The sequence below is a fragment of the Arvicanthis niloticus genome, chromosome 16, assembly GCF_011762505.2.
Source record: "Arvicanthis niloticus isolate mArvNil1 chromosome 16, mArvNil1.pat.X, whole genome shotgun sequence".
Lineage (NCBI taxonomy): Eukaryota > Metazoa > Chordata > Mammalia > Rodentia > Muridae > Arvicanthis > Arvicanthis niloticus.
The window spans coordinates 62,380,027-62,406,493 of NC_047673.1; the positions used below are offsets into that span (position 1 = coordinate 62,380,027).

The 26,467-nt window shown below is 50.9% G+C and overlaps 1 protein-coding gene across 3 annotated transcripts; it reads right to left on the reverse strand.

Annotated features, from left to right (window-relative positions):
• Positions 1-438: 438 nt before the first annotated feature.
• On the reverse strand, positions 439-25,073 carry Vangl2 (VANGL planar cell polarity protein 2). Of its 3 annotated transcripts, none has more exons than XM_034520112.2 (9): positions 24,771-25,073; positions 20,112-20,217; positions 11,644-11,908; positions 11,396-11,516; positions 7,991-8,598; positions 7,119-7,255; positions 6,474-6,609; positions 4,932-5,163; positions 439-4,065 (listed from the first exon to the last, which is right to left on the reverse strand). In XM_034520112.2, exons 3-9 carry the CDS (start codon positions 11,712-11,714, stop codon positions 3,805-3,807), a joined length of 1,566 nt encoding a protein of 521 aa, XP_034376003.1. In that variant the 5' UTR covers positions 11,715-11,908; positions 20,112-20,217; positions 24,771-25,073; the 3' UTR covers positions 439-3,804. The 3 variants fall into 3 exon arrangements, with proteins under 3 accessions (XP_034376003.1, XP_076770607.1, XP_076770608.1); XM_076914492.1 differs by lacking the exon at positions 24,771-25,073 and adding an exon at positions 24,366-24,573; XM_076914493.1 differs by lacking the exon at positions 20,112-20,217.
• Positions 25,074-26,467: the final 1,394 nt, after the last annotated feature.

Consider the following 26,467-nt stretch of genomic DNA (forward strand, 5'->3'; position numbering starts at 1 on the left):
AGGTGCTGGGAACTGAACTGGGGTCCTCTGTAAGAGCCACAAGTCCTCTTAACACTGAGCCATCTTTCCAGTCCCAAGATCCCATCTTTTAAAAATAAATAAAAGCAGATGTAACGCTGGGAGATTTTTATACGTGAAACACGAGGAGCCGGCACTTCAGCACTGTCTGCTTTAGACAGCCCACTCCTGACTTTCACCTGGAGGCCATGCAAACACAGGCTGCCATTCATCCTGCCCACCACCCCCAGATGACTCACTACCACAGCTCTCCTGCCTCAGAATCAGAGTTAACAGTAAAAAGTTTCTCATTTTCTCTCATTCGCCACACTGCCTGGAGCCGGTGGCATGACAAGGCCCACACTGCCCCCTACTGCCCGCACTCCTCCTTGGTCTCCTTTAGCTCCCATTTGAAAAAAGAAAACCAACAGAATACCCCCACCAAAGTCAAATGGCTTTATTTTATATAAAAAAAATTTTTTGTACAGATTTAGTTCCTATGTTTAAGAAAAAACCCTAAAATTGCCATAATGTTTAATCCACTGCAAATGTAAAAACAAGCTTTTTATATATTAAAAAAAATTTACATTTTACAATTTTCTACATGCATGCACAAGGTCTCAGCTCTGGAACCAAAAAAAAAAAAAGCCCAAAAAATTAAAAAAAGAAAAAAGGGAGAAGAAAAGGGAATAAAAAAATCTAGATCCAACAATGGAAAATTCTACATTTACAATCTCACTTGGAAGAGACTCAAGAAGCCCCTTCCTTTTACGCACAGAAGAACAAATTACAACAATCACACAATCAGAACAGAATCCATCAGCAGATGCTGCCCCACAGGGAGAACAGAGGAAAGAAAAAAGACTGACAGACCAGGAAAGGACAAAGCAGAGCTAGGCCCAACCAACAGGCAGAGCAGGAACCCTGGGAAACCTTGGGAGTGAGATCTCCCAAGAATCCTGCCTCCTTGCCCTTATTAAATCAGGGTTCACAATGGGAATGTGAAAGCATCAGGGTGGGAAGTGACAGACCAACAGAGAGAACAAAGACATACATTTAAGGAGAAACCGGAAAGGGACCAATGGGGAGGGTGATGGTGGTGAGGTAGGTGATGGACGGAGGCACGGTGTCCCGGTGTGAAGGGAAGAGGGCTAAGCTCGCGCTGAGGTCATGGAAACAAAGGCCAAGTTGTGCAGTGGGGTGAGCCAGGATGCCACATAGCCAAGAGCAACGCGTGCACTGGAGTAGCCCAGCCCAGCATCCCCTATGGAGACAGCGTTGGGCTGGCTAGCCACATGCCCACAGTGGAAGCATAAGAAACCAAGTGAGCGGCAGGACAGCACTGATTGAGGAAACTGCTCAGAGAGACTGAGTCAGCTGCCCACCCATAGCAGTTCACAGCATGAAGACAACTTCCCATTCTGGAGAAGCAAAAGACACACACACACACTCTCTCTCTCTCTCTCACACACACACACATACACACATACACACACACACACCTCGCACACACACATACACACACACAGCCATACATTTGACAATTCATCCTGACACTTTAAAAAATAATAACCAAAGTAGACGAAGATACCACAGTTCCGACACGAAGGACCAAAACGCTACCATTCTTAAGTTACAGCCCTTAGTGCTTAGACAGGGAGTCAGCTTCCTCTCTTTGTTTTAGGAAAAAGGAATGGAAATATCACAGTGATTAAAAAACATGGCAAGTTCTTAAAACAAACACTCCTGTGTCCCTAACCTAGGGCATCAACTAAGATCCCGAATCTTTTCCTTCAGCCCATCCCACCCACCCACTGCTCAAAGCAACACCAAAACCCACTCTTGCCCACAAAGGCAATGACCCCAGTCACCATCCAGGCCCTGCTTTCCAGGATAGTGAGGTATTTACGTGACTCAAAAGATTCTCCTCTGAAACCTGATTTTCTTTTTGTTTTTAAGAAAAGATACCTTCCCAGTACCGAAGAACATTTTAATTTCACTGGAGTTTATTCAGGCACCTGTACCACAGCCCTAAGCTAACCTTGAGGCCCTGTGTACGTCAGCTCCACAGACCATTCCGATGAGAACAAAGTAATCCCTAATGGACAAGCCCTTTGGCAACTGGTGGGTAGGCTCCCACTTTGGATCTCACAGCCTCACAGTGAGATCAAAGGTACCCCATCTCAGGGTGTGCTTTGCACAGCAAATACCAGCCAAATTTTCAGGGAAGTGAAGGGCCTTTGCAGGGGCTTTGAGAGTTGTTTAGAGACGTGTCATGGGGCATTTCTCCATCGCAGTCCTCAGGATAGTCATCCGCCTGGATCCCAGAAGGAAGGATGTGGGCATTCCCTATTTCTAGTCCTTGTGGTAAAAAATAATTTAAAGGTGTCTGATTTAAAGGCTCAAGTTTACTCTGAAAATATCCATTAGAGGGTTAGTGAATCCTGCTCAAAGTGAGCTTTAAATTACTGAGATTCAGACTTGCTGCAAAGGCTATGTTAGTTAAAATGGGGTGAGGCGCTAATACCCACGAAAGGCAGTAATCCTGGTCCCTCACCCTGATATAGAGCCCAGAAAGCAAGGCGGGGAGAGAAGAGGATGGGACCCTGGAAGGCCATGGAAAAGAGACCCCTGAGGCAAAGAACTGGATTTAAGGCAGGGGATGAGAAGGAGCTGCTGGCCCCTCCCCCTAAAAAAGAGATGAGGCCACAGGTCTCTGGAGCTGGAATTCAGCAGGACTGGGGCAGCTGGTACCAAAAAAAAAAAAAGTCTTCGACCCCAGGGTTGTTCAGGGTCTGCATGCCATGGCGTCCTTAAGAAGTCAACATGCATCCTTCATGGGTAAGGCTGAGGAAGAACAGCTCAGGATAGGTCAGTGAGTTCAGAGGGATGGGGTCAGTGACAAGGGTCTCTGCAACCTCAGGGGTCGATCCTGCCCTTCCTCTCAGGGGTTGTCTAAGAAAAACACATCATACCTTCCCCACAGCCCTGGTAAAGTGGTCAGGGATGTTCCACCTCCATTTGCCTATGATCACGTGACCATACAGGTCAGAAACAGCAGTAAAGACTCCTGGGTAGAAGAACTTCCCCTTGTTCTGTGTGTTTGTGTATGTGCGTGTCTGTAAGTTGCTGTATGCCTGTGTGTGTTTCTGTGTGTCTGTGTGTACCCGGAAGTACAGCTGTAACACTGGAGAGCAAGACTGCAGGGAGAATTCTAACTCTGGGACTGGACTATGTAACAGATGCATCCTTGCCCAGGGACTTGGGGCTAAGGGTGGGGACAGGGTATAGGGTTAGCTGCTGTCCCATAGGAGTTTGGCACCATGGTTCTCTGGGGTCAGAGCTATGCCCCCAAGAGAAACCCTATCGGGGGCCACTAGAGAGTGCAGCTCTAAGAACATACGTTTATAAGCTGGAACTCAGGAGGCAAAGGGTACAATCAGGAACACTTTCGGAAGGAACTCCCATCCAAGGAACGTTTGGGGGGAAGAACGGAGATGAGGGAAGTTATGAGGCACTGTTTCCTGCAGGGCCTGGAGTGATACAAAATTGGGGGGCAGGGTGGTTCCCAGGCATTGTTAAAGCAAGGTGTTCTCTCCAGATTTCCAGATGGGAAAAACTGAAGAAGAGGGGAGGAGACTGAATACAGGATAAGTTACTTCAAGTAAAAAACAAAAAAACAAAAAAAAAAAAAAAACGAACAAGAGCAAGAGGAAGTAGGACGGCAGAAATGTGTCAGGGCCAGAGAGCCAAGCCTCTCCCATTCCGCAGGAACCCCCACATCCCTCCTCCTCGACTGCTGCAAAGTCACACAGAGGTCTCCGACTGCAGCCGCATGACGAACTTATGCGACTTGGGATCCACAAATTCCTCAGAGAGTTTGAAGAAGGGCACCTTCTTGGTGCTCACCACCAAGCTGAAGTCCTGGCGCTTTAAGAGGAACACGATGCCATCTTTAAGCCCATTGGTCACTGGCTCCTCGCTCACCAATGTCCACTGTTTGGCCAGCCAACGTTCCTTGTGGTACTGAATGGTGGGTCCAGCAGCCAGATATCGCTCCAGGAAGGCCTGAGGAGGGGAGAAGATACTATTTTGGCATCTCTTCCACCCACCCACCCTTCATCCTCTGAGACAGCTTTCTAAGATAGCAAGAATGTTTCTGAGTTCATTCTATACCCATGAATTGGTATCTTCAAATGTGAACGCAGAAGAATGCCGGAAAGATGCTTAATGTATTGATGGGGACCATGACACGCACAGAAGTGATACAGCTCCAGTGAGGACCAGAATTTACCCCCATTCTTCAACCCGTTCCTTGCACCAGGCTATGCCCAGGGCAACCTGAACCTTATTCTTCCTCCTTCCCTCCCTTCCATACCATTGATATGACTAGAACCATGTAGGTCTACACTATGAGAAAAGTGGGCCAAGCAAAGTTTCAAGTGTCACACTGTGTGTGTGTGTGTGTGTGTGTGTGTGTGTGTGTGTGTGTTGCTGATAAATGAAATCAAGAACTCAGGCCTGATATACCACCGATTACATTCCCATCCTCTTTATCACCCACTCAACAAGGAAGGCTCTGAGACAGCCATTCTAGGAAGCTGGCAACTGGGCTGAGGTAAGCCCATAGCTAAAAGTAGGCAGAGGCAAAAGCTTCCTTTAGGGATGAAGGGGTCAGCAAGGTAAAGGTGTAAGACTTAAAATGTAGAAATCTAGGGCCTTATAAGAATGCAAACAGGCTTCTGAAATCCCCCAAGTAGTTCTGAAATCTACCCTTGCCTCCTCCACCCCACAGACAAGATAGATGGAGTGGGAACAGGAAAAGAGATTCTCAAGAAGAGGTAAAGATATGGCAAAGAACGGGAAGGAGAAACAGCCGTGAACAAAAGACTAGAAGCTGGACACAGAGGAAGGTCTGGAAGCAGCAGGCCTACCTTGGGCGTCATGTCGTGGGTGATGCAGAACTCCAGGTGCTGAAGGATGCTCTCCATGGTGTGGTACGGCTGCTGCTTCGTGGTGCGAAGGTACTTCTGCATGGCACGGGCCATGGATGCAAAGATGGCTTGGGCTGCCTCCCGGGGGTCCATCACCTCCCTGGGGTTCTTCTGCTCCTCTTCCTGCAGCCGCTTAATGTGTGTGAAGGCCTCCTCCACAGCCACCACGAGCCTGGGGGACAGGTACTGTCTGGACCAGGTGCCCACTGCTCATCCTGCCCTCCACCCACTGGCTCCCTGAAGTAACAGAGGTCCTTGTGGAGCCAAATGCTAAGGGATGGAGGGAATGCTTTCCTCACAAACAGCAAGAAGCAGTCGTACTCAGTGAGATCAAACTAGGGACTTAAATCCACAATCAAATCCAGCATCGAATCCAGAATGACACTTAGGAACTAAGCTGCAGAAAAGGCCAAGTATCCCACCAGAAAAGGCTCCACACCACAGTACACTATGCAAAAAAATAATACATATGACTAAAGGGAAGGGACATCAGCTGGAGTGGTGGTAGTAGTATGCTATTTATGTGGGTGGGAGCATGCACACGCCTTCTGTGGGGCTTAGAGGAGTTCTTTCTCCCTTCCAACACATGGATTCTGGGGATTGAACTCAGGTCCTCAGACTTGGCAGGGCAGGCGCTGGAAATGAGACCAGGCTGCTCTACACAGTCAGTTCCAGACCAGCCAAGGCTAAATAGTAAGACCCCATCTCAAAAAAAAAAAAAAAAAAAAAAAAAAAACCTCCAAGTATTATGGCCTGTACTTTTGTACTTTTAATCCCAGCACTGGGGAAGCAGAGGCAGGCACATCTCTGGGACTCGGAGGCCAGCCAGCTTAGTCTGGCCTACTTGGTAAGCTCCAGAGCAATGAAGATACTATCTCAAAAAGCAAAATGGATGACACCTGAGGAACAACAGCTGAGGCTGGCCTCTGGCCACACACATGCACACACAAATAATTATTATCCTGCTGGGCCTGAAAACCAGGCTTCTCTGTAGGTGGCAAAAGTCAAAAAGAACTGGCTCCTGTTGGAAAAAGCCAACTACCATGTTGAAAACTGTGGAGGAGCATGAGATGCAAGTGATTCCATCAAAAGCCAGGGAGCCTGGAAGAGAAGCCCAGGCTCACATGAGAGGGAGCCTGGAAGAGAAGCCCAGGCTCACATGAGAGGGAGCCTGGAAGAGAAGCCCAGGCTCACATGAGAGGGGCACAGAGATCCAAGCAGGCAGTCCAGCATGCCTGAACCTGACCCACAGAACCAAGCAATAATAAATGTGTTGTTTTACAGCTGCCGAGTTCGTGGTTATCAATCAAGGAAGCACTAGGAAATGAATATACAGACCCTGTATCATCACTGTCCTGTTCCCAGCAGGCATTGGGGCCTCCTGGGCTTCGTCGCCCCAGTTCATCCCACAGGTACCTCGCTATTGCCTTTTCCCTCCCTCGGGTGTCCGCCCCGCCCTGGGCTCACACAGCCAGCACTCACCTGGCCCTACGCTTGCGTACTCTGCGCTCGTGCTCGGCTTCTTCATAATAGTACTCGTTGTGGCTGTTGTCACGCCTCCGTGCCGCGGCTGCAATCACGGCCCTTGACTGGCCAGTGGAGTTATTGGTGCTGTTTTCTGTACAAGATCAGGATAGAGGAGATGGTCAGAAAAAGTGTAGCCTCTGCACTCTGGAAACAGGCCTGACACAGCCAGAGGATGTGTCCTGTATCCCCACCACCCAACAATGCCCCCGTCCCAGCCCTCCTGGCCACCTCTGGGAGAAACTGCAGGAAAGCAACCAGAAAGGGAGGAAAGGGGAGGAGTCCTGCATATATATACTCACACACATACATACATACACACACGCGCACACACACGTACACACACATGCCTCCTGATGCAGGAGATTTTGCAGCTTGGGGCCAAAGGGTAGAGACCAGGGCTATGAGCAGGCACAGCATCTAAACCAGGGGATACACCATAACATAAGAAGGATAGCAGCTATGACCAGCTACCGGAAGTCAAGGGGAATGACAGAACAGAGGGAGCTGGGACACAGGCCAGAGAAAGGAAAAGGCAAGGGAAGTAGCCTGGAGTCCTGCTTAGGAAAAGGCCGGGAGGGGTGGAGGAGCAGGGCCGCTCACCCTCTCCGAGAGAATACACCTTGAAGCCAGACACTTTCTTGGCCAGGACGGACTTGGGCAGGTTGAGGAGGGCGGGGTTGTAGACAGGGAAGTCATGGTAATACTTCTCCAGGATCCACACTGCCACTCGCTGGATGCTGTGGGGGAGACAGCAGGAGGGGGAGGGGGAAGGGACACATCAGGGCAGGTCAGCAGGGTTGGAGAGGACACACGACAGGGACAAGCTGCATCCAGGAAGCCTGGCTCAAGCCTGAGGTCTATACTTACCAGGCCCCTAACCCTTCCCAAAGCTGGGTCTGCTGCTCATTTTCTGCCATGCTGAAGCCAGGGGGTAAAAAAGCCCCAGCCAAGGGGCTCCTCCCACTCCAACATTCCCCCAAGGTTTCTGACAGGACCTTAGGAGGTGCCACTGATGCTCTGCATAGCCTGGGGGACGGAGGGGACCATCCTGCCCACAAGCCTGGTGGGAGCTGACTTTTTCTTCTCCCTCTGGCCGGCTCATCTCAGTGGCATTTACCAACTCCTCACCAAAAAAAAAAAAAAAAACCAAAACAAAACCATGCCTCCAAGAAAAAGCTTCCTTCTGTTTATACCTCTTACCTCTCTTCCTCTTGGCCCAGCCTCCTCTAAGGGTCCTGATTTTGAATTGCCTCTCACTGGCAGTTCACAACTCCCACTGACATCTTGCCCACAGTCCTACATATGACCTTGTCGCTAGGCTGAAAACATCACTGAACTGTTACTGTGTGCAAACTCCCTTCCGCCCAGCCCCTCTAGTTCATCACTTATTGCCCCCGCCCCGCCTGCCCCCAACCTTTTCAGGTCTCATCTTTGTCCTACGCAAGTCCCACTTTACTGCCGAGCACCCATACCTGAGATGGCCGACGTTGTAGAAGCGGCTGGCCCCATCTGTGGAGCGCACGACCTTGAGTGTGAACTGGGGCTGGAGCTGCCGCAGCTCCAGCAGAACCACAGCCAGATAGTGCACGAAGAGCAAGGCATCCACTAGTGAGACGGCGAACTGAACCACGCCCTGGTAGCTGCGCTCCCGGGCATCCAGGATGCGCACGCCATAGAAGAGCCAGTAGGAGATGACGAGCAGGAAGACAAGCACCATGAGCAGAGCTCGCAACACGAAGACTCGCGGCAGTGAGGCCTTGGGTCGGCGGAAGAACAGAGCCCAGCTGCCCAACAGCAGGATGAGCAGCTTGAAGGCCACGGAGATGAAGAGGCCCTCACAGGCGGTCCCGCACGGCTCCAGCTCCTCCCGCCACAGCAGTGGGGGTAGCAGCAGGAAAGCCAGCGGCGTGAGGAACGAGAGCAGTGCCAGAATGGCCCCTGCCGCCACGCCCAGGTGGCGGGAACAATCCAGCGGGACACTGTCCTCCATGTCCTTGGCGATGCGTGTGAGGTCATCATGGGAGATACTGTGCTCAGAAGTGCCTGTGACCACTGTCGTTGTTTCTCCCCAGTTGTCATCCTACAGTCAGGAAGGGGGTGGAGAGGAGAAGACAGGCAGAGAAGACAGATGTCCAAGTGGGAAAGCAGACGGGAGAGAAATCAACACATACACAATCATCAGAAGTCACTGAGCTATACTGTGTGCCTGTCTTGTCTCTGCAGAAACTGCCATCTAAAACCCAAGTCCCCGGAGAGCTTCACTGGGGTCAGGGGGGAAGACACCACATGTGCAGTGATGACCCTCCAAGCGGAGCACAGGACAACTGCCAAGGGAGCTTCTCGGGCAGTGACAGTGACCCATGAGCAGGCTTGCCAGGCAAAAGAGGCAGCTTCCAGAGAGTGATAGGACCCGAGCTGACCCCCAGCATCGGGTGACATGTAAGAAACTCATCTGAATTAGTGGCCCCTAACCCCAGCCGCACGCAGTAGAATCACCTAGGGAGCTTGGAAAACATACCAATTATGCAAAGTGAGATCTGCTTGTCAACCTTTTTTTTTTTTTAAAAAAAAAAAGCCCCCAAGATGACTATAATGTTCAGCCAAGATTGGGATCTGAGCTAAATGATCTCCAGGGGCCGTTAGTCAGAATGCACTCTGCAAGCCAGCAGTGTGGAAATCACCTGGGAGCGTGTGAGAAAGGCAGAACCACAGGCCCATCCCCTATTTACTAAGCCACAGTCTGCACTTAAAAGATGCCCATGAAGTGTTCCAACATTCACGTTCTACACGGGCTCTCCTAAGTTTCTTCCAGATTTTGCAGAAGTCCATGGTTTCAGCAGAAGCCAGAGCTAGATATTCAGGGAAGAGATTCATGAACCAAGGCACCCTGAGGAAAGAGAGAACTGGGGGTCCACGTGCAGGAGCAGAGAGCAGAGTACCTGGGAAGGGGAAGTCAAAGACACTTGGGCAGCCAAGGACAGACATCTATTCCGGCCAAGTGAGGTGATGCATGACTGTGACCCCAGAACACAGGAGGCTGAAGCAGGATTACATGGGCAAAATTAGCCTGGGCTACAGATCAAGACAAGTCTCAGAAGAAAAAAAAATCCAGAGACAGTGGTATATGCCTGTAATCCTTGCATTGGGAGGTGGAGGAAGAAAGGTCAGAGGTTCAAAGCCATCGTCAGTTACATTAGTAAGTTCAAGGCTAGCCTGAGCTACAGAAGACCTTGTCAAAAAAAAAAAAAAAAAAAAAGTCATCTATCCTCTAACCTGAGGAGCTACTGTAGTTTTCTCATTAAGGGAGAAGAGGGAGCAGGAAGATCAGTGAGTGACCTACATACTATGGGAAACACACTGCAGACTCAGGTCACCCGAGTCTCTATAAGCTAGCCCTGTGGGGTGACCATCTGAATAACCATGGCACAGGGTCTGTGGCTGTAAGGACAGATAGATGGGCTCTCAGGTGCCCTTCAGAGTGTGGTCAGCTCAAAGCTGTTTCTCTGCAGTGGCTACAGAGCATCCTACAGAGAAGTCCGAAGTCCACCCAAACGTTCAGTACCCACAATTCACATCCAGCCTGGACATATGGAGTCCTACCCTAAACCCTAGGGGATACAAGCTACAGGACTCAGCTATGCAGTGCAGTGTAGGAGGCAGCCTGGAAGGGCCAAGAGCTAGAGAGCCCAGGCATCTCCTCTCCCAAGGATGAGAGAAGAATCTGATCTGAATGTAGAAGGCAGAAGACTGGAACCCCACCCTCACCCAGTGACCCAAGATACACTGCCTACCCTCTCAAAGATCATGGCAGGGAACCCCACCCAATAGGAGGTGAGTTTAATCATACTTCAACGTCACTTCAAAAATCCATGAGGCCTGATATTACAGAAAGCAAAGAGTTCTCAATGTCAGACAGGCCCCTGCCCCCCAGGAACAAGAAGCTAAGAGTCTCCACTGGCTAAGATACTCCCAAGAGGAAAGAACCGGAAGACTTGGGCAATCTCAGTGTCGCCGCAAATCCTGTCCCTCCTAAATTCCAGGACTGTGTCCTCCCTACTGTCCTCTCTATCCAGGGAGTGCAATGGACCAGAAGTTAGGACAGAAACAACTGCTCACTCTGTCCTAGAGACTTCTTTTCCAAGGTGCCCCCTCTAACTGCCCAGTCTCTCTTCTGGTGACCTAGCTCCATTGACTTCCCAAACCCCTCCCTCTTCCATAGGATCTAGATGATGCTGTTGCACAAGCTAACAGCAGAGGGCGTACATCTGAGATTCAAGGGAAACCTGTGGCCTACCCACAGCAACCGCTACCCTCCTACTCCCGCCTGAACCAACCTGACTGGCTGACAGGAGCTTTGGAGAAGCAGGGACATTTCTCCTTACTCAGCTAAACCACCTCTGCCTCTGGAGATCAGGTAGAAACTAGTACCTCCAAACTCCAAAAGAGTTTCCACTAACATCCAAATTCCCCAAATTCTCTGCAACAAGATCCCACCCTGGAACACGAAACAAAGGATAGGCAATAGAAGCACACCTGTAACCCTTCATTTGGGACTCAGAGACAGGAGGATTCTGTTTTTAAAATCAGTCTTGGGGCCACGTATAGTGGTGCACACCTTTAAATGCAGCACTCAGAAAGCAGGAGCAGGCAGATCTCTGTGAGTTCAATGCTAGCTAGGGCTACCCTGTGAGACCCTGTCTCACAACAAAAACAAGCTACATAAGGTGACCCTGTCTTGAAAAATAAACAAAAAGATACCGCTCTTGATCTTGGATTTGTCCTAGATATCTATCAGCCCTGGGCTTGCCTAGGAGACTCCACCTGCCCCAGAGGATCAGAAACTGCCTGATCTAAACCACTTTATCCCCAATGCTCACCCGTTCGTCCCCCCTCGTGGACTCATTGTCCAGCAGGGGCTCTCCTGGAGCCTGGATCGTCACTGATTTATCTCCACGACTCCCATCCCGGCTCTTAGAGCGGTGTCGGTCCCGGCGGTCCCTGCAACAGGAAGCCAGAGAAACAGAAACAAAGGTCAAGAGGGGACTCAAGGTCCCTCCGGCAGCCCCAGCCCACCGCCTTAGCATACACCACCTCTACCAGACCGATCCGCTCAAGCTGTACCCACCTGTGCTTTCGGGAGCTGCGGGAGTGGCCCGACTTGTAGGAATAGCCCGAGTACTGAGACTCGGTGTCCATGGCGTCCGAACGCCGTGCCTTGTAGCGCTCCAGGGCCGCGGGCTGGGGCCTCTTGGGGGGTCCCACAGCCACCTCCTTAAGCACAGGCTTCTTCAGGCCAAGAGGCACCTTTAGGAAGTCAACTGTCACCCTGAGGGACTCTATTTTTGCTGGACGAGTGGGCTTATCTCAAGAGAAATTCAAGCGACAGCTCCCTGAGAAGATAAAGCAACTGCTTAGAGGTAGCTCAGGCTTCCCATAGGTCAGGACACAAGGGGAAAAACATCTCCAAATACCACCAGAATCTCAGGTAAGCCCAGCCACTCCAGGAGAATACCTTATTCCTGGTTCCTGTTCTGCCCAATTGGCTCAGCTCCTCTGGCTTTGTCAGCTAGAAAGACCCTCCACCTGCAGTATTCCAGGCTGGGAAAGATGCTAGCACAGGCTCCAAGGGCAAGGAAAACACCCAGAATAGTCCAACTTGCGTGGATTATTTGATTCTTTCCCACTGGGAAGAACATGGGAAAATGACACCTGACCATGTCCAAGAAAGGGAAAAAAAGCCCAAGAAAGGGAAGGAATGACACCACACCAAGGAAGGCCAAGTCAAGCAATGGTTCTATGCAGCTAAGAAACAATACAGCACACTGCTCAGGATGAGAGGCTGGCAGAAGCTGTAGGAGCCACACAGAGAATTCTGGTTTTATTTGTGGGTTATCAGGAAGCCTATTTAGCTGTGCTGATTTGGATTGGAAAGAAGTAAAAGCAGACACGGAGTGACCAGTGAGAGAAGGTCCAACAGCAGGAGGACTCGGCCACTAGAGTGAAGAAATGGTTTCTTGTGAAACCATTTGAAGACATAAGAAATGGAGTTGCAGAACCAATTAGACCTGATGAAGAGAGTGGCGGGGGCGCGGGGGGGGGAGGAAGAGGGGCCCGGGGCCCATCAAAAACACCCAGTCAAGCACACAAAATAAGTACGTAAAATGTAACTTAAATAATAAAAATAAATAAATAACCTACTCCAAGCAAGGGAGAAGACGCTGGGCTCTGGTAAGGCAAAGAACTACATAGAAGAAGCAAGCTTGGGAGGATCGAGTTTATGCAGCACGTGTGGGGAAGAGCAAGCTTGTGGGAGAGGCCTGAGAGTGCGCTGTTCCCCGCTCCGAGGAGCTGGAGTCTGAACGGAAGGTAGAGTCAACATGCAGAGACGCTGCACTGAGCTCAGGAGAAGGGATGCAAGATCTCCAAACTGCACGTGCCCAGGAGGACAAGAAGAGCAAGCAGAGAGACTGAGGAGGCCAAGAGGCCAGCAGAGTGAAGTCTCAAGACAGTCAATAAGACAAGTGGAGTGCCCAGAAGGAATAAACCCAGCCAGGTCCAACGCTGCTGAGACCTTCCGGATGTTAAGGCACTGAAACAGACTTGCTTTGTGGAGACATCTCCAACGACTTTAAATCACCTGGACTTGGAGGATGAGCAGACGGATGGATTCACATCCATCTCCCCTCCTGTGGATACAGTAACTGATACCCACTGAGTAAAATACGCCTACCTGTCTGAATGCCACTGTGGGGAGATAAGAATCGATGTGAAATCTATCCATCTCTCCTCCTGACAGAGTTATGTGGAGACAATCCGTGGGCCAGTGACTTCAATATCCCCACATCAAAGCAACACATACTTTGGGGACAGATATACTTCAACAAACCTCGCTAAAACAGGGCCACAAACAGGGCCCATCCCATGCTCACCCCACTGTCTGCAAATTACATGTTGGCCTCCTCTTCCCTTTCCCCGGGAACCCACTCTACTGGTTCACTCCTCCAGACGGTTTAGACGCTGCAGCTGCGCCACTTTTGATGTGGTTCCCACCTGGTCCTTCTAGCGCTGCTCTTAAAGCCTGAGCTGTGCCAGAAGTCTCTGAAACCAACAGATTACAGAGAGGATCATGAAGACAAGGGACAAAGAAGGGATATGGATTAGACCCAGACAGGCACTAGAGCCCTCTCCTTCCTCATCTTCACCCCAAATACCTGCACCCCATCTCAGAGCCGATGTCAAAAAGAGCCTGGGATTTACACAAAGATCCATTACTCTCCATTACTGAGCTGCGTGACAGTGGTCAAGCTACTAACCCTACTGTGCTCACGGGCTGGTGAACCTTTTGGTAAAACAAGAGGTGAAGATACCTCCTTCATGGGGTAGCTGTAAGGAACACAGGGGTGAAAGAAGCGCTTTCATAGACTGTGTAGCTACTAATAGTTAAGCAATTAATAAGCTCTCAAACTCCAGTCCCCAACCACTTCCTCTGAAACTAGGGAAGGCGGCGGTATAAATAAATCGTGGGACTAAATAAAGAACTCTGGAGCGCACACACCCCAGCCCACTACTTCAAACACACCCAGATGTGAGGTGAAGCTACTGTTTCCCCTGCAGATAAATTTCAAGCCACACAGGGTGCCAGTCATCTCTCAACTCTTTGTTCTGAGCTACTTAGCCTGGAGCCCCCTACTTTCCTCTCCAGCCAAAGACAGACCCCGCAGCCCTGGCACACAGAGGGCTGCTCAAAATGGAGCAAAACATGTTCCTCCCTCAACCACCAAACAGAGGGGGCCCAAAGGACCACGACTTCTAAAGCCTTTGCCTGCTGTCCCTCTGGGTACCCAAGGAGCTAATCCCAGCATTGGAAGGGATGAAAGGTAGGCAAAGAGATGGGCAGAACTTCCCCTTGCTTAATCAGTCTCAAGAATCAGGTTTGGAGGGTCTCTTGGGTGAGCAGCGTTCCCAGGAAACAAAGTGGAGGAGGGAATCAGGGGATGAGATCAACAGGTAGACATGTCAGAGCGGTGAGAAGACAGGAGAGAAGTCTGGCCTTGGCACAGGGCTGAGCTGTGCCCAGCTGAGGAGCAGAAGCTGTAAAAAGCCAATATGCTCCACCGTTTGTTTTTCAACTCGTCCCCTACCCCACGAGACACAAACACAGGCACTGAGTCCCCTGCTCAAACCAGCCATGGATTATCTGGGGTTAAAAGGAGGCCAAAGAGAAGGGAGGGAGCAGAGAGAGCCCGGCACAAAAAGGAGACCCTTCTCCCCTCCAAAGGCCTTTCAGAAATAAAATTAATGGAATGTGTCTCAGTAACATCCCAAGGGAATCGGGAGGAGGGCTGAGGGGAATGTGGGGGCTTTTGTCCCACTGCCCAGCTTCTCGCACATTGATCACCATAGCAACCAAAGCCCCCTGTTGCCTAGGTGATGGCAGCCAGGTCCTGGAACCCATAGCCAGCATCCAAAGTGAGAAAGGTTATAGAGCAGGAGAAACGGGACAGAGGGGGAGAGAATGGGGTTTCTACTCTGGCAGCCACAGCTTTTGTCTGAGCTTGGGATCGGGTTTCTTCATGCAAACAATTGGAGGCCTCGAGAAAATATAAACTGAAAACCTGGCAAGAGGCAGAGAGAACAGGATCCTGGGGTACAGGGTATGTGGGTAGGTAGGGGTGCAGGGTAAACAAAGACCAGGACCAACTGACTCTTCCTCAGCTGAGTGGATAGTCAAGTGCTCTGTGTGCGTGTGTGTGTGTGTGTGTGTGTGTGTGTGTGTGTGTGTGTGTGTATGTACACGCGCACTCATGGCAGGTGCTGAGGAAAACAACCAGGCCTAGGAGCCTGTGGTCACTGTGTCTGTTTGCCACTGTTCTAGGCCTATAGTTCAGTCCATATCCTTAGACCTGGGAGGGGGCATGAGGGAGAACACAAGGAGAAAAAGCATCTAGGAAAAAGCAGAAGCCAGGGTGACTCAGGCAGAGGCGAGAGGGGGGGAGGAATGGATCACACCTCAGAAGGGGCTAATCCTTCTCCACCGACATGTGACAGGGCTGGAAGTAGGCCTGTGAGGTGGAACTACCTGGGTTTCACGTGAGAGAAGACTTGGGCCAGAAAAAGATGATGCTGGAAATGTGGGAAAGAAGCTAAAAGTTCTGCTTTGACGGGGGTCTGTCTCTTGTAGGCCCCATTTCCTCTTCTCAACCAGGGACCAGGAAGGGTAGTCCTGCCTGGGCACAGTTATTCCTTGGAGCTCTCCAGAAGAGGCATCCATCCATGGGCTCTTGCCTCTCACAACCCTCTCTGATTCCTACACAAGAATCAGGGTCTTACGAATCTGGCTTGGCCACCCTTCTGCACTCGACCATGGGTAGGCAAGTGACTCCTGTGTTACTGTTGACTCCCAAGCAGTGAGTGCCTACTGTGGGGTGGGGGTAACTTAACTTAGCTGTCTGCCCAGGAGCAGAGCACCTAGTCATAAGGCTGATTATCAAAAAGCAGAACAAAGGTTCAGAGGTTTGCCTACTTCGTACTATTTCCCTGAATTTCAAAGATGAGTCCAACCAGGTGGCCCTGTCAGGCAATAACAGAGACTCAAGGCTTTTGATTTGAGTAAAAATACAGACACCTAACTTGGAACTCTCTGCTTCTGCCCTCTCTCTCCCTCACTGGGGGACAGTGGACTGACCCACCCGGGGTTCTCAGCAGCTGCAAGCAATAGTTGAATGGTGACTCAGCCATAAAACCAACCAAGTTTTACAGATAATAAAGTAAGGCCCAGAGAAGGGCAGTAAATGGCTGGCCAGTGGTCATTATTTCCACAACAGTCCGTTCTAGCCTCTTACTGGTGGGAAAACCTTGCTAGCGGTTGGGTTTGCGGGGATCTCTAAAGGGTGAGCAAATTCTTCTGCAAGCCTCCCTCCGGCTCTGGTTCTTTCAACAGACAACACTACAAGAAGCTGAGGAGAGGGGAAGACTTAATGACTCCTGCCCTGCGCCTTCCCACCAGACATGGGGTCAGAGGTCAGGCAGTCCTAAGCCCAAATACCAAAGAATCTACCTCCAGAATAAATAGTTTCTGTACCCAATCAGTCACCTCTCCAAAGAACGTTAGCACGCCATTTGTTCCTATCCAGCCTAGGACACGGACAGGCCACCCATCCCAAGAAGCTCATGCTAGATCCTTCCTATCCTCTCACAGAAAGAATCAGGTACACAATGGGCAAGTCCACAGCCACCCTAAGCCTTAAAATGGGCTCCCAGATTCACGTTTATACCCTCGGGAAACACCCAGTGACTCTGGTGAGATCCAAGAGGCCAAAGAAGGCAGGTAGATCCCAAGGGACCCAGTGGGAAGGCTGCAGGATGAGGTGCCCCACCCCCATACTGCTAACCTAGCACTCTCCTAGGAGGGCCAGACATGAGCTCACCATCCTCACAGCCCCAGGGTGGGGGCAGGATCCTTCTCCTAGCAGGAGAGGGGCAGGGTGGCAAGGAAGAGCCCACAGAGAGGCTCCTGCCAGAGCACCTGAGACTGACTACAAAGGAGGGAGAGAGCAGAGCCCCACCCCTCCCCACCTTCTGTAATTTCCCTCAATATCAGGCAGGTAGTAGGGAGGGTAGCCCCCAAACCCAGACACTGACACACTGACACACAAGTACATGTGCACATACTCTAGTTCCCCTTCTGAAACCTGGAATGGTTCCTGCCTGCCCCACCCAGCTCCACCCACCCTGGCCAGGCAGGTTCTGTAGAGACCTGTTCTGCTCTCTCTGGCACCCCAACCCCATGCAGTTCTCCGAGTCCCTGCCCCCAACCCAGCACTCACACACATGCTCACACAAACACAAGCCCTTCCCACAGCACCCCATCTCCTAGCTTCCCCTAGACCCATCCCTGGTCAGCCTTGGGCAGGACGTTGAGGAACAAATATTCCCTTTGGCATCTTTCCCAGGCTGAGGCTCAGGGAGAGAGGACACAGAGGCAACCAGGACTGAAATGCCAGGATGCGCTATTTAATTTCCCCCACCCACAGGGGTTTGAGCTGCTGCCTCCCAGGCTGTGGCAAAAGAGGCCCCTCCCCACATACCAGGTGAAGAGTGGAAAAAACTAAGCCAGAAAATGGGAGAAGGGCAATAGGAAGGGCTGGCCCACAGCCCCACTTCCTACACACACAGTCAAACAAAATGCTACCCTGTCTTTCAGTCCTAGGTGGGCCTCAACTGCCCCTGGCTCCAAGAGACCTCAAAGTCTGCTCACCCAGCCCTTGCCTCAAGACAGGAAGAGTTATTTAGGAAGGGGAAGCCAGCCAGCCCTGGGCTGGTACTGTGGACCAGGAGAGCTAAGATGTGGGGAAGGAGTGTGTGCAAGAAAGACATATGGGACACCGTGGGTGATGTCCCATACGATTGTATGGGGAAGCAGTAGAGTGAGCCTCACGTGTGAGACCCAATGTTTGTCTTGGGGGGGGGGGGGCGGGTGCAGGCCTGGGTTTCTTTGTAAACCCCCTCCACCTAACTCAGCCTAGGGTCACTCATATCGAGGAACACAAAGGCCAAAAGAGTTGCACCCAGCCTCCACCCTCCTGACAACACCCACCTCTCTCACCCAAGCTTCTCACTCTTTCTGAAGATTAGCAACTCCCCCATCTTTCTATGCGCCACTTCCATTCCTGGGGTAGAGCAGATGACGAGATATGTGTTTCTATTCACACTTGGCTGGTTTCTGAGTTATCACATCAGACCTCAGGCTCGGAGCCTGTTCCTATCCGACCTCCCTCTTCCCCCTAAAAAGCCAGATCCCCCAATCACAAACCCCCTCTTGCCTTCTGTCCAGGCTGGGGGGTAGGGGGGTGCCAGGCACTGATGAGAGTCCTACGGTTATGACTGTGAGAAGAACCACAGGACAGTGATGGCCGGGTCCCTCTCCACAAAGACTCCTTGACTGAGAAGCTTAAGTCTCTTTGCTGAGGAGGCTCCTACTCCACACACAAAGGAAGAGCTTCAGCCCCAGCAGGGGCCCTGCAGTGGCTCAGACAAAGAGGTGCTCCTCCTGGGAAAAGGCTGGGCTCCTCCATAAGACCCCATCGGTTCTCATCCTTAAAAGTCTCTACTGGTCAGGCTTTATGGACTTGTGTTAGCTTTCTGAGGAGGAAGAGGGATTAGTCACAGTCAAGATTAAAGCCAACACTGAGCAAGCGGAATGGGGATGGCATCATGGAAAGACCAAGAGACTTTGGGAAAAGGAAGCCCAAAGAGCAAAGAAATCACAGAGACCAAGAACAGCAGTTAGGAACTATGCCGTCTCTGAAGACTTTCTTGCCTTCTCTAAGCTTATGTTCCTGTCTGTAAAATGGGAACAATAGTTTTCTATATAATAATGAATCCAGTAAAGCACAGAAGCTGAAATACACAAAGCGCTCAATAAGGCCATGTGTAATGGCCACATGTCTTTGTGAGCCCAGCACTTGAGAGGCAGAGACAAGAAGATCTCTGAGTTTGAGGCCAATCTGGTCTACAAGGGAAGTTTCAGGCCAGTCAGGGCCACACAGTGAGACCCTGCCTTAAAAAGAGAAAAGAAGAAAGGAAGGAAGGAAGGAAGGAAGGAAGGAAGGAAGGAAGGAAGGAAGGAAAAAAAGAAAGAAAAAAGAAAAGTAGGTAGGTAAATAGATAGATGGACAGATTAGAAACTGATTCTCAGGCTGGAGAGATGGCTCAGTGGTTAAGAGCACTGGCTGCTCTTCCAGAGGTCTGAGTTCAATTCCTAGCACCCACAAGGCAGCTCCTAACTGTCTGTAACTCTTGTTCCAGGGAATTTAACACCCTCACACATACATGCAGGCAAAACACCAACGTACATAAAAAATACAAATTAATAAATTATTAATAGTAAAATGATGGTTTCCCAGCTTTTAGGTACTGCATAGCCACGCCCTCTGCTTCTTTTCCATATTGCCTCATTATAAAAAGTAGATTCCACTCAGAATAAGGGAGAATCGTCTTTGGATGCAGAGATGGCTCCCCCCCAACAGGAGCATGGGCCAGGAACTAATCACATACTGATCCATCCCATGTCTCAGGAGCTCTCTGGTCCTCCAGCTTCTCCCTTTTCCACAGTTACGTCAGGCCTAGGATCCGATGGCTTCCCACTCTTTTCCAGGGTCTCCTCCTAGCTACTCATCAATGGGCGGGTAAGGGGGCCCCAGGCCTCCTGCCCCACCCCAGCCCCCAGACACTGCCACTCTGCCCTCTCAGGGCCCCACCCTGATTACCAGGATAGCCCCAGCACTGCTGATTCCAAGCTTGCTTTTCCCAAACCCATTCCCAGCTGTCTTGTCTGTAATTACCAACCTTGCCAGGGGCATAAGATTGGCACCGAAACAGCTCATTTCCAAAGGGCCCCACCATAGAAGCCTCTGCCTCCCACTCTGTACTAAGTGGGGGTTGGGGGGAGATTCGAAGATCCTGCCTGACACACTGTGGTTCTTGCCAGATCACAACAGAGAAGGTGACAAAGGCTGTCAAAGGCCAAACAGGACAAAGAGAGTCCGTCTGCACATCTGCTCTCAAAATCACATGGAGCACAGGATTACCCACCTGTTGAGGGTGAGAAGTTTCAGGTCAACTCAGAGAGAGAGGAAGTTGATCAGAGCAATGCAGGATGAATCTCACAGGGATAAGACCAGAAGCACACAGGTGGGAGCTGCCAGGAAAGAGGAGGGAAGGGTAGGTTAAAAAAAAAAAAAAAAACCTCTGACAATACTACCCCAGCCTCTCCTCTCCTCTCCTCTCCTCTCCCTGATGCCTCCACCTCCACCAACAAACACCACAGGACAGGACAGGACAGGACAGGAAAGGGATCATTAATTTTGTTTTATAGCTAGGGAAACTGAGGCCAAATGTCCACTCTGTACTTCAAGATCCAGCAGTACCAAACAGCCCACAGACGTCCTGCTCATGCTCAGGGGCCACCAACAAGCCTGTCTTCCTCTCTCCCTGTCTTCCTATCCTATCCTTTATGGTTAAGAACAGCCTGGCGTCATGGAACAGGACCTTAATACCTGCACTCAGGAGCCAGAGAGAAAGGCAGGTCTCTACAAGTTCCAGGACAATCTAGTCTACATAGTTCCAGGCCAGCCAAAGATAAAAAGCAAGACCTTGTCTCAAAATAAATAAATAAATAAATATGCGAACAAATAAGCAAATATAAATAAATGGGTCATCTAAGGAATATCTGTGTAGTAGGATACTAAGCCATAAAAAGCATTATATATCCCGTACGTATATAATGTTTATACACGCCGTACATATATAATGTATATACACGCCATACATATATAACGTATATACATGCTGTACATATATAATGTATATACATAAGTACATATGAATGAACCTTGCAAAAATTCTGCGAAGAGGAAGCCAGACATAAATGATGAAATTTAGAGAAAAGAGCAAGAACAGATAACTCCACAGAGACAGAAGGCAGGTTGGAGGTGGCCAAGAACTAAACAAGAGGGCACTGGAAACAACTGCTTAATATGTCTGCAGTTCTTTCAGAGCTAGTGAGCATGTTCCACAACTAGACAGAGATGGCTGAATCATATTGTGTGTGCACTAAATTCCATTCTCTTGAAAGAAATTCATTGCATGTTAACTTTTAACAGTGTCCAACACATCTCCTTCAGGAACCCTGCCCAATACTACACCTCAGACAGAACCAAGATCTGCTGCAAAGGCCTCCAGGATATACCTCCATACAGCACTAGGGGGTTCCGGGGATCGACATGTCCAAGCGTGTTTCCCCTGTCAACAGTGCTCTTCCCCACTCCATCCCCCGTGTTTCACACAGCACCTGGCAGAGAGGGAACTGTGCTGAATGTGGTCTGCAGAGTAGAGCAGTGTGCAGCCTCACTCGGCTGCCCTACTGCCAGATCTCCATCCGTCCCTTACCCACTACATCTGGGGATCAAAATCCAAGCCATGAGAGCCAGGATTTACTGTCATTCCCCTGTGCCAGACACTGAAGAACACACTCTTCCCAGGTTCTTTCACTTGTCATCATAAGCCTACGAGGTGGGACCTATCACCAACCTCGTGTAACAGGTGAGGCTTCCGAAACTTAGCTGTTTTATCTTGGCTCACAGAATTGGGATGCAAAGCTAGAAGTTCAGAGTGAACTGGCATCGAGGGAGAGAGGTCACGGTGCAGGGTGGGGACTTGGGATTCCTTGTGGATGGGGTCAGTGTGGGCTAGGAGAAAGGTGTCTTAAAACACCCAGGAGGCTAAGGAATGAAGCTTAATTACAGGCACCAGGCCACACAGCTCTGAACACTAAGTGAAACTGGCTGCCTCTTCCTTTGGCCTCATAGTGTGGGACCCAGCAAAGGGGAAAAGTGGCGTCCCTAAGCCTCAGAAAGAATGAAAAAGGAGGGTCTTCCTCCTCAAGACCTCTAAGAAGTTTGAGGGAACAGAGGAAGAGACACCAGAGAAGGCAGCCTTGTGGGGGAATCAGAGAAAGTACTAAGCAGGACCAAGACAATAGAGAAGGAGGGGCCAATGTGGCCTCTGGTTCCCAGTCTGGAAGCACTCTTTGAATGGCACTTCTCATTGTCTGACCACAATTCCTCCTCCTTGGAGGACAACTCCTACTGGTAGGAAGCATACACTGAGCAAACAAGGTATGCCAGGAAGCCAGGGCACCAGGGCCTGGGTAAGGACAGGGGCACCTTACAGGTCCTGGGAAAAACCGTCTGATAGGTGTCTGGCTTGACGAAATGGAACACTGGACGGGGGCAGACTTTTCATAGCCTTCTCTTCCTGCTCCAACATTTCTAAACCTCTCCCTCTTCTCCCCAGGCTTTATGAAAGGTAGGGATTTCTGAGGGCTAAAGATGGAACATTCCAACTGCACATGCCCATTAGAGACCAACATTCCAGTTGCAATTACCCAGGACCCTAATGGGCATGTGCAGCTCCAGCCTCTGTCTTAAAACCAGTGTCTCCGCCTAACTAACCTCTGGCAGCAAGAGAAAGAGTTGAGAACACGCAGCTGGGAAGAAGGCTTGGGTCCCAGAGGAAATGACCACCCCTGTCTTCCCTTCACCCCAAAAGAGAATCAACAAGAGCAAAGAGAAAAGGAGGTAGCTGCTACTTCTCAGGGAGGAGGAGATGTCTACTCCTCAGTCTCTGACGGAACACCCACTCTCAAGATGAGGAATACAGACTCCTTTCCCACCAAGTGGGCATCTGCCTTCTTGAAAGCTCAACTCCAACACACACACAAACAGACACACATTCACACTGAAACACGCTCATATGCACACACTTGAACAAACGTGCGTGCATATGAACTCACATTCACATACGTGCATACACATACACACGCACACTCTCAGACACACATACATGCATGCACACATACATATTCACACACACACTCACACACACTCCATCTAAAGTGTGCTTCTGATAAAGAAATTGCAAGATAAACTACTCAACACACTTGCAGAAACTCCCAGACAATCACCCCATGTCACTTTCTCCTTCCTACCGCTCCTTACCAGGTCTCACGCCTTGGTGTATGCTTCTTCTAGCCTCCAGCCCACACCCCTCAGGATCCGAGAGGCAGGGCAGAGCTGGGGAGCTCTGAAGTAACCACCTTCAAGATGGCTTTCCAAGAGAGCTGTGGCCTCAGAGAGAGTAACTGGGTCAGAGAAGCCAAGCATATGGCCTCAAAGGGCACTAAAGCCCAGCCTATGACAGTGAGGAAGGCCACTATTATGTCCTTGACTCCTGAACCCCAAAATTCCTTTAAGACCACAGGGCTCCTCCACCTCCCCATTCCCCACATCACACACCATCTTCCAAAAAAAGTCCAACTCCCCAAATAAGCACCACCTAAGCTCACTACCTCCCCTCCCTGCCCCCCAGCCCCACCCCCCAACCCCCACCCCACCCCCGCACAATCCCCACCAGTGTCTCACATACTCCAGACACAACCCTTGAATCTAGGCAGGGACATTCAAATTCTGCAGACAGCCTTCCCTGTGGGCTTTCTGCTAGGAAAATCTGCCTGCAGAGACAATACACACTCAAAATACACATTAGCAAAGACAGGCACATATCCATACCTATCCATCAGTACAGGTTACTCACAAGAGCACACACACACACACACACACAAACACACCCCTACCACCCATTCTGCTCGTATAAACCCACCTTCTCTAATACCTGCCCACCGCTTTCCCATAAGCCCCTCTCTCACCACATACACAGACACACACCCCTTCCCTTGAGTATACACACAAATACATACCCATATACACAGCAGATGTGTGGTCAGCGCTCTCTCTCTCTCTCTCTCTCTCTCTCTCTCTCTCTCTCTCTCACACGCGCGCGCACACACACACACACACACACACACACACACACGGAAAACCATCTACACATCCAAACCCAGGGCCCACCTGCAGGAACACGCAGCACGTCAAGGCTATGCACACACACACACAAAACAAAGAATCATGCATACTGACCCCCTAATCAACCCTTTAAAACTCACTAATGCAGTGCTTAGGACCTTCCATGGGTAAATAGGACGAGGGAAAGGTATGATGTCGTTGGTGTGTCCCCCCCCCCCACACACACACACACCGACATACACTGACCAGTATCGCCGCAAGTCCCATCCTTGGGCTACACACACACACACACACACACACACACACACACACACACACACACACTGCTGTGCAGGGCCATCTCTCAGGGATCCACTCTACATCCTGAACATTTACCTGCCTCTTCCTCCCCTCACTCCAAAGGTGTGTATGCATCCCTACATACCTTCAGCTTCCAATTCCTCCGATCCTTACACGGCCTCTCCCACCACCAACACACGCTTCCCAATCCCCGGCTTCAGTGGGTTCCCTTGGGATCGTTCAGGCGCCCGCCCGGGGCCCCCGGCCCAGGAAAGTCCCCGGCTCTTAAGGCCTGGGCTCCGCCCCTTCTCCCATGCGCCCCTTCCCCTCTCCAAAGTTGGGGTTACTCGGCTGTGCAGTGAGTCCAGACCGGAAGGGGGTTGCCTCAAGCCCCCCCTTTCCCCCAGAAGCCACCCTGCTTTCTCCAGGGCCGGGCGCTCCCTGGTCTTTTGCATGGTTTCCTTCTTTTTTTTCTGTTGCTTTCTTTCTTTCCTTTTTTTTTTTTTTTTTTTTGCAAACTTTGCCCGCGCCCCCGCGGCCCGCCACTCACCCGCCGCTGCGAACAGCCGGGTGGACTGGGCGCACGCCCCACTCCGCTCCGCGCCTTTGTATCCGCAGCGCACCCGGTCGTTCCGAACTCCGCGCTCCAGAACCGGCAGCGCGGGCGATGGGGGTTGACGAGGGGGGCTCCTGAGGTCGCTCACCCCGGCTCCGTCCCAGACCACTCGCCTGTTTCCCCCTCGAGGCCCCGGGGGCAGGGGGCCGGGGGGACTGCAGGGCGCTCAGGCTCCCATGGCGGGATCCAGGACCAAGCAATCGGGGATCAGGAATCAGACCTCGAGCCGGCGGCGGAGGGGGAGGGGACCAGAAGGGGCAGGGGGCGGGGAGCGAGCTCCCAGGTGCCGCCTCCCGGCTGTTCCCGCAGCCGCCGCCCCTCCCACTGCTGCGTCCATTGTCTGCGGCCCGGCTCTTCCCCGAGTCGCGGCACCCCCAGCCCTGCGCCTGGCCATACCCTGCGCCCTCTGGATCTTGGGAATCCACCCCTGGCTTGCAGACCTGGCCAGGAAGGTGTGCTGGATGCTGCCTCCATTCTTGGCTTTGGTCCAGCCCGCAGCCCCTCTTGGAGCTTTCTTCTTCGACCCCCGATTGAAGACCTTCTCCCTAGGCCCTGATGCTGGCCATATTCTCTTCTTTGGGACCACAAACCTGACCTCACAAACTCCAGTGGAATCTGAGATGTGAGAAGATCGATCCCCTCCGGGCCAGAGCTGCGAAAAAAGGTCATCCCTGATATTAATTAGTGACAAGAGACAGGCCCCTCTCTCATGTATACGGTATTTCCCTGACACCATACCCCACCTTCTTCCAAAAATAATTTAATTACTCGGTGTTCTAGCTGTGAGCGAAGACCGCCTAGTCAGCCTGGGACGCTCACTCATTAACACGTTTTCCTTCCCTCTGGTTTGAGTGTTGGGATTAATTACAAAGGGAATCCCGCCCTAGGGGAGAAGGGGAAGGAGAGAAGAAGACACCAAGCTCTTCCCCCTAGAACTTTTGGGTAGTTTAGCTTTGCAGGTAGGACCCAGGGAATGTAGGTTAGCACGAAATATCTGGCACAGTTAAGTTATTTCTACCTCAGAGCACGCTAAGAAACAAAATAGTTCAAGTTGCTAAAGTGCCTAGGAACCCAACAGGGGTGAGCCCAACATAAACTGGCTATGGGAAGGCCAGGTTGCCCTCGGAGTGAACGAAAGCAAAAGTATTATTACATTGCCTTTGGTACTATTTACCGTGTAACCTGCCACTTACCCAGAACAGTACCGCTTCAAAAGCATCTCCGCACACGTCTCCACATCTTCACCATCTCCACCTTTCAATTCTGATACCTGCCTCTCCCAACCCTGTGATTAAGAAATCCCAGAGAAGGCGACTCCCAGCCTCGGTTCCTTTCTCTGATGGAGTCTTTCCTAAAACTCAGTCACATCTCTGCTACACATTCTAACCACTCCCCAAATGAGGACAGATTGTCTTTGTCTGCACATGGGTGTTCAAAGGTGAGGCATCTAAACAAATGCTTCCCTTCTGCTTTGCCCAAACCTTTGCTTCTTTTCAGCTGCTCGGTGTTCTCACATGTTAGCAAAGAACTTAGCGCTGAGACAACAAGAAATAAGGTCATAGTTTCAAGTACCAAAGTCTGTGCAAACACAACGACCTTCATTCACCTATGTCTGTCCTGTGCCAGGCACT